Source organism: Salmo salar, chromosome ssa10, assembly GCF_905237065.1.
Source record: "Salmo salar chromosome ssa10, Ssal_v3.1, whole genome shotgun sequence".
In the NCBI taxonomy this organism is placed as follows: Eukaryota; Metazoa; Chordata; class Actinopteri; order Salmoniformes; family Salmonidae; genus Salmo; species Salmo salar.
Genome location: NC_059451.1, coordinates 32,042,052 through 32,056,441, shown reverse-complemented (window position 1 = coordinate 32,056,441; position 14,390 = coordinate 32,042,052). Strand labels below are relative to the sequence as shown.

Below are 14,390 nucleotides of genomic sequence, written 5' to 3'. Positions count from 1 at the left end.
GTTTCTCCCTCTACCACAGTCTACTACGACCTGGTCCTGTGTTTCTCCCTCTACCACAGTCTACTACGACCTGGTCCTGTGTTTCTCCCTCTACCACAGTCTACTACGACCTGGTCCTGTGTTTCTCCCTCTACCACAGTCTACTACGACCTGGTCCTGTGTTTCTCCCTCTACCACAGTCTACTATGACCTGGTCCTGTGTGGGGGGCGAGTGGCTAAGAAGATTTAGGGCTTTATGACTAATACTAAGTATCCCGTCCACACTGACACCACCAACGTCCATTACTCTCTCTCTGTCTGTCTCCACCATACATCCACACTGACACCACCAACGTCCATTACTCTCTCTCTGTCTGTCTCCACCATACATCCACACTGACACCACCAACGTCCATTACTCTCTCTCTGTCTGTCTCCACCATACATCCACACTGACACCACCAACTCTCTCATGCACACACTCAAATGCTGTCATGCAGCAGTCTCCAGCCCTCTACCCTATGCTGTATGTATGTACAGCTCTTGATGTCAATAGCACTTTGGAGCCTGCAATAAGGAGTCCTGAAATCTCCCTTGTGACTGAGAGCAAATCTATTGCTGCAGTGGGGATGTTCTTTCTAGCTGACACAGGCAAGCCACAATATAGCGTCATCACCCCACCCCCATGATGAGGGCTATGTGCATAGCCTCTGGTTATCAGATATACCCCCCCCCCATCAAGTAAAATCCCATGACCCCCAATGTCAGTACAGCCTCTCTCTGCCTCTGTGACTTCAGATAGAGAGCATCAGCCTGAACCAGTGATATGTGAAGCCTATACCCTGCTCTGTGCCAGCCTCAAGCAGAGAACAAAAGTCAGATTCAGTGATGCTCCCTTGTTCGCCTCTCTCCCCTCCCTCCCCTTCAGCCTCCCCCGCCCTGCTACTGAGGGAGAAACTATGCCTACAGATGTAGGATCTTAATTTGATCACCCTGTTGCAGGAGTACTTTCCTGCAATGCAGCACATTTAAAAGTTGTGGTGTATTTGAAGTTTAAAAAGGCTTCAGAAGTTTGTAATTCCCACTTTGAAAATTCAGACTTGATTTTCCCTTAAGAAAAATGTATCAAGCCCTATAAAAATGTCCATAAATTATAATCCACAGAATAATTCCCATTCCCTGTTGCTGCAGGATTATTTTCCTGCTGTAGCAAACTGGCTCAAATTAAGATCCTACATCTGTATAGCAGCAGTTATCTGTATAACAGAGGACACGACACATGCATTACAGATAAAACCTATTTGCCTTCTATGATCATGGGTTTAGATTGATAAAAGGTGTGCGCACACACACACACACACACACACACACACACACACACACACACACACACACACACACACACACACACACACACACACACACACACAAAGAGAGATAGCTGCTTTTCAGGTCATGCCTTATCTCAGCAGTGTCACATGAGAAGGTCCTAGCCATTAGGAGTGCTGGTTGGCAGTTTCTCCATAATGGTGTTGGGGGTTGAGGCAGGCCTGAAACTGTTTGCTGTAGGTTAACTGACAACTGGAGAAGTCAAGCCAGTGTGGGGTTCGTCTATGAATAATGCAGTCAGTCCCTCCCCTGCCCTGCCCTGGCCAGGCAGCTCTTCTACATGGACCTTCTGTCCCAGGAGCACAGGGCCACATTTGTTTTCATTATCATAGCTGGGTTTATGCACTTCTGCATAGTAACATGTAATAACATATATGTATAACCATGGCTTGAACCCAATACAATCTAAGAGGTGTGTATAAGCCTAGTAGCCTATATCAGCTTTACAAAAATGATGACATTAATATCCCCACCTCTTTAACAGCTTCTTTCTATCTGTCATTTTAAAGGCTCAATCCTCTATTCTATGAGGAGGCTGATGTGGGGTTTCCATGTGAACAGGTGAATAGAGAGCAGCTAGCTCACCTGGTGGTGGTGGTTGTAGTTGTTCCTCTGCTGCAGGAAGGCGCCCTGCTGGTGCTGATGGTGCTGGGGGTGCATCTGGGGGCTTACGGGGGACCTGCGGCTCTGCTGCTGCGGCTGCTGGTGGGCGTTGATCTGGGGTGAGAACTGGCTGCTGAAGCCCTGCACGTTAATCCCTGGGCATGGATTAGTCGACACCGGAGAAAAACTCTGGAAGAAGGCCGGGTTGATAGAGGAGGGGATACCGGGATAGAAGCTGTTGTCTGGGTCGGTATGAGGCATCTGATTAATCGCGTTTGAGTGGTGGATAGGGTTGGCCGAGTTGGAAACGGGTGGTGGAGAGCTGGTCTGAACGGACCACGGGGTTCCAAATCCAGGGAGGGGAGGTGAAGCTGAGGCGCCACTCGGGTTCTGCATCTCTTGGTTCTGGAGGTTCGGAAAACCGCCCCCGAGTCCTGCGGACAACATATTGCCGGTGCTACTGCCATTGCCGTTATTTATATGGTGGGTGATGGGGGAGTCCATTTGGATCCTAACCTTGTTTGGATTTACGGAAGTGGGCGATGGCAACGCGGCAGTCTCCACATCGGCTTCAATGTCCTCCACTGGCGAGCGGCCGATTTGTCCCGGTCTGGAGTAGCGCTGCGCTCGGGTTCGGTGGAGACTTGAGCGGTGAAAGGCTGCCTCTGCCGCAGGTGACTGAATTTTCCTTGGGGTGGGGGCGACTCAGTGCAGCCAAACTCAGCTCGCTGACTTAACTGCTGATGTATTTTCCGGTCGTGCTGAAGGTCACTGATAGACTGCGTCGGGCAAAAATGACCAAAATCTGGAAAATCTGGATTCTGGTTCAGGTGGTTGTGAGGGAAGTGAGGGTTCCCAGCTGGTTGTTGGTTTGGTTTGGTTGCTGTGTCCCGGTTTTATTGATTGTGTTGTTGTTGCTGCTGCTGTAGTTTTCCTCTGTTGACTAGGGTCGTTGTTCGGTTGTCACCCCCACAGACTCATTCTGCATGTTTTGCTGATGCGCAGCAGCTGACAGGAACAGTGGGGACAAGGCAGCGAGGCTACTGCGCGAGACCAAGGGCGAGCCGGGGCACAACTGGCCGATGGAAACCGCAGAAGAGGAGGAGCATTAGGATCAGAAAGCTCGTCCTTCGAGAAGGGTAGAGTTGTGTCCAATGGTCGCTGTCTGTAATAAACCGAACCCGTAATCATCCATTTATTTGTGTAAAAATATTAATTTGAACGAAGTTTTTCAATTCTCCGCCTAGAAGAGAACACAGTGCATAATAGATGCGTCGACAAAGTAGCCTAACGAGAGAGGAGGGGTTTGTCTCTGTTCAGTCGGCGTGTTCTACAATTAATATTATTTTCTTATTTTAAAATCGATTAATATAGGCCCCTATTTATAAATATATCCGGTTATATTGTAGCCTGCGCAATCCAATCCTGACTGACCGTGTACCCCTCCTCTCGTTACCGGCCGGGCTGCTGCGGCAGCGGATTAAAGGTCCCCAGTGAATGACGCCTACGTCACGTCCGCATCATGTTCTTTTCTGACCCTCGCTTCGCCCTTTGTAGTGAATGCTGCTGAGCGCTTCTACCGGACCGAGCTGTAAAGAACACCGCATTGTTTACGTCATTCTTTCCTTATTCACAAGGTCCAGTAGTTCATCATGATGTCCTGAATATTAAGCTTTAAATTGCATTTCTGAGTTTGTTTTATCTACTGCAGGTTTGGGCAGAATGAGCACATTCAGTGTAGCTTGACATGGGCAGGAGCTCACTGGAGCAGAGTACCGGCACCTCAAATGTTCTACTGCTTGAGCTCCTATTAATCTTATAGAATATTAGCTCAAAAGTATTGTGGAGCTCCTGCACCTAAATATAAACAGTAGGCCTACCAGAACCCAAAATGAGTACCAGCACCTATTTCAGTCCAAGTCAAGAACTAATCCAGTCCCCTATGTCAGATACCCCAACCCCACCACCGTTAGGCCAAATTCCGGCAGATGGCGATATTGAGTCATTTAATTTTACTGTCCAAAGGGAATATGCAGCTGGCTATACATTCTCCATTTAGGCTGCAAAGGCGTCGATTTCCTCCTTAACTTGATTTAATGGCTAGAAGGGAAAATATGCATACTTTCTTTCTTTAACACAACACACATGATCATAATCATAAGTGGCTATACCTTTTCAAAGCTTTATAAAGTGCTGTTTAATGGATTTAAACATTAAAGTCTGTGTTGATCCAGCCACTGAATGGAGCGTTTCCCTGGGTCAGTATTTGCATTCAATCTCATCAATATGTAAATGATTGCTGGTAGAAACTCTATTTAGTTACTACATCCAATACTGATGGTTTGTATTGATGAAAGGGACCAAGAACTCAAAGGATTGTGAAGATCATTGGGTATCTGTTGCGCTTAAACCTGCATAGAGACTGCATTTAACATGGTATACACACAGAATATGGACTTGGTATTTACCAAATAGGGCTTTCTTATGTATACCACCCCTACCTTGTCACAACACAACTGATTGTCTCAAACACATTAAGAAGGAAAGAAATTACACAAATTAACTTTTAACAAGGCACACCTGTTAATTGAAATGCATTCCATGTGACTACCTCATGAAACTGGTTGAGAGAATGCCAAGAGTGTGCAAAGCTGTCATCAAGGGAAAAGTTGGCTACTTTGAAGAATCTAAAATCAATTTGTATTTGTTTAACACTTTTTTGGTTACTACATGATTCCAAATGTGTTATATCATAGTGTTGATGTCTTCACTATTATTCTACAATGTAGAAAATAAAGAAAAACCTTTGAATGAGTAGGTGTGTCCAAACCTTTGGCTGGTACTGTATATATCTACAGTATATATCATCTGACATAATGAGGAGGGATATCACTGAACCACACTGGTGTGTGTCATAGTCAACGTTCCATTTGCTCAGCACCTAACAACCACCTACATACACATACGTACATACAGGGCTAGTTTCTTAGGTAAACATCTGTCGTTCTGCCCCTGAGCAAGGCAGTTAACCCACTGTTCCCCAGACGCTGATGATGTGGATGTCCATTAAGACAGCCCCCCACACCTCTCTGATTCAGAGGGGTTGGGTTAAATGAGGAAGAAACATTTCAGTTGAATACATTCAGTTGTACAACTGACTAGGCATCCCCCTTTCCCCTTTCCCTTTCTCATTCCATGACCTTTCACCACAAACATGTATTATATCCATGTAATAAAAGTATGAAATCTGCAATAAAGATTTTGTGACAGATATGCAACCTATCAGAATCTGAGGAACTCTTGAGACCAACACAAGCAATGGCTGCCACTACAACACATTGGTATCGGACCGGACCGGACGTATGATGCGTCACTCATTATGTTTTTTTTTTCAAAACAAAGAATTTCTCTCCAGTGATCTCTGTCCTCATTGCACTTTCAGCTGTTTTGTTGGTAAGTAGACACCATATGTACCCCCCCCCATGTGTCCCAGATGGGACATCCCACCAGTGAGAGAAGGGGCAGGTGTGGCAGCCACCGAGGGTACTGAGCAATCATATGGCTGTGATTACCCAGTCTGGGGTAAGTGGTGGGGGAGTGATGATGGGGCAGGCAGGCTGCCAGCTGTTAGTGCATGCCCTCCTACACACACTGATTAGACAGGACCGGGGGAGGGGACCATGGCTGGGGCCTGGAGGGTGCTGTTGCAAGGGTGGCTGGTTGGGGTTGTTCTCTGAGGCTCAGGCCTCCAGCAGCCCTGTCCCTGGGCTGGCAGTGGCACATGCACAATATGACACCTAAATCCCAACCTCTAACCTACACATCTTATTTATTTTGTATTTTTATTTAACCTTTATTTAACGGCAAGAAAGTTCAGAACAAATTCTTATTTTACAATGACGGCCAAACCCTCCCCTAATCCGGACAACGCTGGACCAATTGTGCGCTGCCCTATGGGACTCCCGATCACAGCCGGGTGTGATACAGCCCGGGATTGAACCAGGGTCTTTAGTGACGCCTGTAACCCTGAGATGCAGTGCCTTAGACCGCTGCACCACTCGGGAGTCATCTTAACACAGACAGGCACAAACAACTAACCTGGGATGGCTCACACACAAACTCACATTTACACACAAACTCAGTTTCGCACTGGCACAGTCGTAAAAAAACTAAATTGAACAACATGTAAAAAGCACTTGGTATACTCATATACACCATCAACACTTTCTATTCACACAAACACACACACACGTGTGCAAATGCGACTTACAAAACCAAACAGGTCTTAACATGGTTACATGGTTGGTTATAACGCTACCTTTGGCCATCACAGTACACCTGTCATGTTGATCTAGACCTATCTCAGATTTCATGGTGTGTGTTAGGCAAGCTCAAATTAGGCCTTGGTCTGGGTGGGTTCACTCTGTGACACAGTGCAGCTGCTGTAGTCACGGCAACAGGTCATCTGCATTTCCCTTTGTCAGTTTGATTACTGTATTTGACTCAGGGCTGTGTGTTTGTTTGTGTTGTAAGGGGTGGGGCGAGGTCGGGCATTGATCAGCTCATCCTGACAGACCTGTCCATCAAGCCTGATCACTTTGTTCCTGCATTGAAGTAGCATACCCCATCATCTCTCAGATCCCTCCCCCAGAAAACAATAAGTGTGTCACTTGTGTATCACTCAACACTGACATCTTGTATTTCAGTTATGGTGCTATACTGAACAAAAATATTACTGCAACATGTAAAGTGTTGGTCCCATGTTTTATGAGTTGAAATAAAAGATCCCAGAAATGTTCTATACACACAAAAAAACCTATTTCTCTAAAATGTTGTGCACAATTTTGTTTACATCTCTGTTAGTGAGCATTTCTTCCTTGTCAAGATAATCCATCCAACAGACAGGTGTGACATATCAAGAATCTGATTAAACAGCAGAATCATTACACAGGTGCACCTTGTGTTGGGGACAATAAAAGGCCACTCTAAAATGTGCAGTTTTGTTACACAGTACAATGTCACAGATGTCTCAAGTTTTGAGGGAGCGTGCAATTGGCATGCTGAATGCAGGAATGTCCACCAGATTGGATGCCAGATAATTTTATGTTAATTTCTCTAACATAAGCTGCCTCCAATGTCATTTTAGAGAATTTGGCAGTATGTCCAACCGGCCTCACAACCGCAGACCATGTGTAACCACGTCAGCTCAGGACCTTCACATCTGGCTTCTTCACCTGTGGGATCGTCTGAGACCAGCCACCTGGACAGCTAATGAAACTGAGGAGCATTTATCTGTAATAAAGCCCTTTTGTCTGGAAAAACTCATTCTGATTGGCTGGACCTGGCTCCTCGGTGGGTGGGCCTGGCTCCCAAGTGGGTGGGCCTATGCCCTCACTGGCCCACCCATAGCTGTGCCTCTGCCCAGTCATGTGAAATCCATAGATTAGGGCTTAATGGATTTATTTAAATTGACTGATTTCCTTATACGAACAGTAATATAATTTTGTTCAGTATATATTGGATGGAGTAATACTACACGTATCTGCTTTCTAGGTTTGTTGAGGAGAACAGTATACAAATCGACTGGGAGAATGATGGCGTCAGGGTCTGAATCAGATGATGCATACCTTCCTATATAAAAGCCTACTGTAAATAACTGTACGTTTCTCCTACACCGAAACCCACTCAGTATACACCGTACCAAATATGACTCAATTTCATCATTGCGGTTCCAAAATTGATAAGCATTGGTGTGTTCCTGTGTGTTGCTCAGGGGCAGGGCTAGGCAAAGGCTATATAATACAGTATGTTATGTTCCCTGAAAGTTTGTAAGGTCATCTGGTGGTTTGTGGAAGTCTGTCTGAAGGTTTGTTAAAGGTCTCCTTAGGGTTTGTGGGAGGTTGTGGGAGGTTTTGTTCTGATTTGCAGCCAGCATGGCCTGCAGGAAGTGACTGCCTTTGTTCCTTTAAATTGTCCCTTTGTTGTGTTTCTCTCGCCACTGAATAGTGTCTCTGTGCAGCTGACTGATAAAGCCTCTGCAAACACTCATCCCGCACACACACTGCTGTCCTTCTGACATATTCTCAGCAAAATCTTATTTAGTCAAATATGTGACATTGTAATTGAGTTCATTCAGAAGCAGGATTGTTTTGTCAACAATTTTACAAAGAAACATTCTACAGACATTCTATTTACAAACAATAAGGAAAAGCAATAACAAGATCAGTGATTTTCTAAATGACACATTTTTACAGCAGTAAGGTCTGTCAACTTCAGGGATGTACATTCATGGATATTAAAATGTTCATGTCATGATTAGAGTGAAACATATCCCATCAAGTCACCCAGTTGTGTTTGAACAGAAGTGTGACTTCCCTGAAGACTCAGTTGTTCCTCTGGGACACAGAAGGCTATTCTACCTGACACAGAAACACTGAGTAGCTAACATCAAACCTTGAGTAGAGGGGCCCAGTGAATGTAGAGTGGAATGTGTGTATGAGTGTCAGAGTAGACGTCAGAATTTAGTAACCCTTCAATAATCAATAACATTTTATAAGTACGTGTATAACAGAAAGGTCTTAATTAATAAATAAATTGATTAGAAACTTGTGCAGAACTGATTGGTCGAGGAGTGGCTAATGAGTCAAGTCCCTGGGACCGGTCGAGTGTCTCTGTGTCTTCCAGAGAAATAAGACTAGCATTTTGGTGTGACACACTGAACATGACCCTTCACTTTCTCTCCCTCACCTCTTGTCCTCCTCTCCTTCTTCCAGGGGAGAATGACTGCCCCCTTTCATTTAGGATTTCAGGTTGAAGGCAAACCGGAGTACTGAAGGCAGTATTTTCAGAAGGCAGGATCCCCAATTATAGTCAAAGGTAGTATGGCAATCTTCGTAGTCAATATTTGTGTATAATTTGTATTTATTTTTTAAACACAATCATGGTACAAATACTTGCTTCTATTTCACCAGATGTATATCCTTGAACATATTATTTGATAATTTAAGGATAATTTGTCGCCTGCAGTACCCTTGAGATACTCCGTGAGAGGTAGCAGCACTGAGCTAGCCTGCAACATCACTTCCTAGAGCAGCTCAAACTGCTCATGTAATATTTCCAAAAACTCCTCCATGAAGCAAGATATCTACATGCTAAAATGACATTCCTGATCTTCAAATGCGCCACTGAGACTTCACATAGGAAACAATGGAGAGATGTCCTCTTTGGCTTTGTCCATTCTTTTTAAAGTCAATGTCTTCCTCTCTCCCCTCTTCCTCTTCCCCCATCTCTTCCTCTCTCTCCCCCTGGTTAGTTGTATGTTATTTTATTGTGTAAGTGCTCCCCCTCTTCTCTCTTTTTCTCTCTTCCCCCCACATGTATTTTTATTATTCTTTACATTTTATTCATTTAGCAGACACTCCTATCCAGACGACTTACAGTAGTAGTGAGTGCAGACATTTAAAATCAAATCAAATTTTATTTGTCACATGCGCGGAATACAACAGGTGTAGACCTTACCGTGAAATGCTTACTTGCAAGCCCTTAATCAACAATGCAGTTTTAAGAAAATAGAGTTAAGAAAATATTTACTAAATAAACTAAAGTAAAAAAAACAAACAAGTAACAATAAAATAACAAGAATGAGGCTATATACAGGGGTACCGTGGGGGTACAGGTAAGTCGAGTACATTTTTGTACTTTTTCATACTGGTCCCGTTGGAAAATCGAACCGGTAACCATGACATCCACCAATCACTTAATCATTAGTGGTACTGAGAGGGTGACGTGTAATTGACCTTGACCAACTGCTGTCTATTGGTTAAAAAGATGGTTCTATACAGAGAATGGTTTCATACTGAATGTACTATATATAAGTAGGTTAGGCAAAGGATGAAGTGTAAACCTATAGGAGGATAGCGTTTTACGAGGAGGGTTGGGCATGAAATGATACCAGGCTGTTCAATACTGAGCCATACTGACTGACGAGTGGCATACTGACACTTTTCTTGAGTCTGATTTAGTGCAGTGTTTTCTGACATCTCTCTCTCTGTCGTCTCCTCAGATGTTTGGTTCTCCCAAAACCAATGTGTTTCGAGGCAGGGATGAAATACACTGTTCGCCTGAGCTTGTCCCTTTACTCTGCACTCAGTGATGTCCAGTCCCCATATACAATCATCGACTTGGTTAGTTCCCACACACACACTGTTAAACACCTAGACACAACTGAGACCTTTGCGTTAATCATGCAGTGATGTCACTTGCATAACATTTTATGCTACAAGGATCTCAAATTAGGATTTAGCCCTTCGACGAAAACTAATTCCATCTCCCTTATCTTTCTGCTGTCTCTATAGATTGTGCTGATGCCTCACTGTAAAAACCTGGAGATCTTCACGTGTTCTGAGGGAGGTGACGTGGCCAGAGCAGTGCCTGGGACACATTCCAGCATTACCGCTGTCTGGAGAACAGCCAGAGCGTGGCCAAGACCCCCTCCACAGACATCTGCCGCAACTTCATATTTAGTGCGCCAGCTCTTCTACACCAGGGAGCTAAAAGGTATGGCACCGCACTCCTAACAGTCACGTATGACTGCTTAAACAGGCTTAAACATACAGTACTTGTATTCTAATTTATGTGTTTCTTAACTAAATTTTAAAGAGGGTTTCTTATGGCTCAATGCTGACGAATGGTGTGGATTGTACAGCTCGACTCAGTTCCACGTCTGCCATTCCATATTGAGGCAAACATGCAACAGCTCTGTGCCATTTTATCTTTCCTCGATTCCTTGCATCCTTTTTCCACGACTCAATTGGAGGATCTCAGACCTCCAATGGGTTTTGAGAAGGATGCGAGTAGAGAGGAAGTGAGGATTTGAGCAGAGATGAATTGGGACAAAGCTCATGTCATTGTTTTAGGTGGAATGTTGAATGATACATTTGTTATGTTTTCACGTAAATCTTTGTACTACTTGTGCTCTTTCCACAGATCCCACTGGGCGCAGATGTCAATTCAACGTTTATTCCACGTTGGTTCAATGTAATTACATTGAAATGATGTGGAAACAACGTTGATTCAACCAGTGTGTGCCAAGTGGGATGCCTCTGGCTTGCTGATAACATCTGATGAGACTCCCTATGCGATTTGACTCCTGTATTACTGCCTGACTGTACTCAATAAAACTTCCATTGTCTCAAATTATTTCACTTTGGCAATGTAATTTGATAGACTGTGGCTAGGATTCCATTCAATTGGTGAAAAATTACCATGTGAATATTCAAAAAACTACATTAAGAAAATATGCGCATTTTCCCACCAGTGATGTTTGCACCAAACTGAATTGTTGTGGATAGAAATCAGTGTGTGATAACATAGTACACACAACATGTACCTTTCCTGCAGTCAAATAACCAAAGCGCCCACTAGTGGGTAGTGGGTAGTGCGTACATCACTGGGGCTAAGCTGCCTGCCATCCAGGACCTCTACACCAGGCAGTGTCAGAGGAAGGCCCTAAAAATTGTCAAAGACCCCAGCCACCCCAGTCATAGACTGTTCTCTCTACAACTGCATGGCAAGCGGTACCGGAGTGCCAAGTCTAGGACAAAAAGGCTTCTCAACAGTTTTTACCCCCAAGCCATAAGACTCCTGAACAGGTAATCAAATGGTTACCCAGACTATTTGCATTGTGTGCCCCCCCACCCCAACCCCTCTTTTATGCTGCTGCTACTCTATGATTATCATATATGCATAGTCACTTTAACTATACATTCATGTACATACTACCTCAATTGGGCTAACCGGGCTATCTGCATTGTGTCCTGCCACCCACCACCCGCCAACCCCTCTTTTACGCTACTGCTACTCTCTGTTCATCATATATGCATAGTCACTTTAACTATATCTACATGTACATACTACCTCAATCAGCCTGACTAACCGGTGTGTGTGTATAGCCTTGCTACGTTTATAGCCTCGCTACTGTATATAGCCTGTCTTTTTACTGTTGTTTTATTTCTTTACTTACCTATTGTTCAATACCTTTTTTGCACTATTGGTTAGAGCCTGTAAGTAAGCATTTCACTGTAATGCTGTTGTATTCGGCGCACGTGACAAATAAACTTTGATTTGATTTGATTAGTGGCCTCATGGGTGGAACATTATTTATATTTTTCATAATTTCATAATTAATAAAAACATTATTTATTTTTAAATGCCCCAAATCCATTGTTTCCATATCAAACGCTTTTGTTATATTTCAATCTTCTGTGATGTATATAAAGTGTAATATTGTAATACATTTCAACTCTATATCTGACATGGTACATGCATCTTCTTTTTTTAAGCACATAACCATGTGTGTGAGGTGTATACTTTGTTTCAAAGTAGATTTAAGACTACGAAGAAACACTCTGTGTGACCCTGATTCAGCCCACTGCAGTAAAAGGTTAAGTGTTCATGTACCGAATACAATTCTAATGTTCAATGTGTTTCCATCGCATTTTCAACTCTACCAATAGTTTTGTGTGCACGGTGCATGGTATGTGCCTACTCTGGTCTTGGTTTCCCGAGTCGTAATGGGGGGACCACACACCATGTCATTGTGTGACTCCAAGTTAACTTCGATGTAATGGTTAATATTCCACCGCTATTTTTACCGACACAAAAAGATCCCACCATGTCGAACTAACAAATTATCTGTCAGCATTTCTAAAATTGTACTGAAAACAGCTGTTCTGATGTATTTTTTATATGGTATGACTTTACTGACATAAAAACTGTAGATGGAAACGAGGTTAATGGTAGTTCCCAATCAGACAATTACTACAAAACACATCTGTTTTCCTCAGTGAAGTGTTTGGTGAATGCACGGCGTTGCCTTGTCCTCAGTCCTCCTTTGACTGCTGTGTGTACCATGATGACATGTTAACCTGGTTTTAGCTGGTTAATCATATACATTTCAGTCTACATTCTATTATTTGACACTGGTTATGTACTGTTATAATGTAGCAGGTTCTCCCCTTTGTGTCTCCATACAATTCAAAATCCCCATGTGCTGCCTGTGTGTGTGTGTGTGTGTGTGTGTGTGTGTGTGTGTGTGTGTGTGTGTGTGTGTGTATACCCTTGGGCCTAATAAATACCCTAAATATTGGATCCTGCCTTCATCTCAATTCCTGCACTGTCTTTTAACTAGCCCACTAGTCCTTCCATTCTTTAATGTTATCATTGCTATGCCATTATTATGTACCCACATGTTATTCCCAACAATATATTTTGATGTCCAGAACCTAATGTGTGATCAATGAACTTGTTAGATCACAGCCCCATTATCCCCATACTCCACCTATTCATTGACACATTGGGGTTAACTTGCTCATATCAAGCAAACACATACCAGTCACAAACATTTCTTTGTATACAAAACATTAAGAACACCTGTACTTTCTATGACATAGACTGACCAGGTAAATCCAGGTAAAAGCTATGATCCCTTATTAATTGTCCCTTATTAATTGTCACCTTAAATCCACTTCAATCAGCGTAGATGAAAGGGAGGAGGCAGGTTAAAGAAGGATTTTTAAGCCTTGAGACAATTGAGACATGGATCATATGTGTGCCATTCAGAGGGTGAATTGGCAAAACAAAAGATTTAAGTCCCTTAGAATGGGGATTGGTAGTAGTTGTCAGGGCCACCGGTTTATGTTAAGAACTGCAACACTGCTGGATTTTTCACGCTCAACAGTTTCCCTTGTGTATCAAGAATGGTCCACCACCCAAAGGACATCCAGCCAACTCGACACAACTATGGTAAACATTGGAGTCAACATGCTTCCGACACCTTGTAGAGTCCATGTCCCGACAAATTGAAGCTGTTCTGAGGGCGGAATACAAATTGAAACCCAAACGAGAAAAAATACAAATTGAAACCCAAAGGTGCAAAGACTTGATAGGCATTGCTGTTATGATTTCAGTTGTCCTTGATGTCCTTTGTTTTAAATGTATTATTTTTTAATGTTTTTTTTTTGCATTGTTGTTTTCTGTTTTCTTCTGTCTTTTCCTTTTACTCTTTAGTTCATTCTCTTGGTTGTTGATGCATTGGGGGGGTTCTTGGGGTTGGGGAATGGAATGAATTGTATTTTTTTTTTTTTTATCTTCCGGGGGGGGACTGTGGGAGGGGTCTTGAATGGTTGAGGGGCAGCTATTGGGGAACTTTGGAGGGATCGGGTTTCACAAGATTGTGATCATGAAAAAGGAAACTATGACATATATTTTATATCACTATCATGCACACGCACCCTCACACATGAGGATGGCTCTGTTGCGGAAAGACTGATACATGTTTGATAGTGTCTTGATGCTGTATTGATTGTCCTTCATGTTCTAATACTTTATTGTTACCCCTTCCTTGTGTTTTTTGTAATAAA

The 14,390-nt window shown here is 43.3% G+C and overlaps 1 protein-coding gene across 4 annotated transcripts in view; it reads right to left on the bottom strand.

Annotated features, from left to right (window-relative positions):
- LOC106560248 (cytoplasmic polyadenylation element-binding protein 2) overlaps positions 1-3,476 on the bottom strand; it is a 30,498-nt gene extending 27,022 nt beyond the window's left edge. For 3 of the 4 annotated variants that reach the window (XM_014122909.2, XM_014122910.2, XM_014122911.2), the window contains exon 1: positions 1,954-3,475. In XM_014122909.2, coding sequence (XP_013978384.1) covers positions 1,954-2,475 — 522 coding nt within the window. In that variant the 5' untranslated portion in view covers positions 2,476-3,475. Of the gene's footprint in view, positions 1-1,953 lie in introns of all 4 variants that reach the window. The other variant, XM_014122912.2, reaches the window with a different exon arrangement.
- Positions 3,477-14,390: the final 10,914 nt, after the last annotated feature.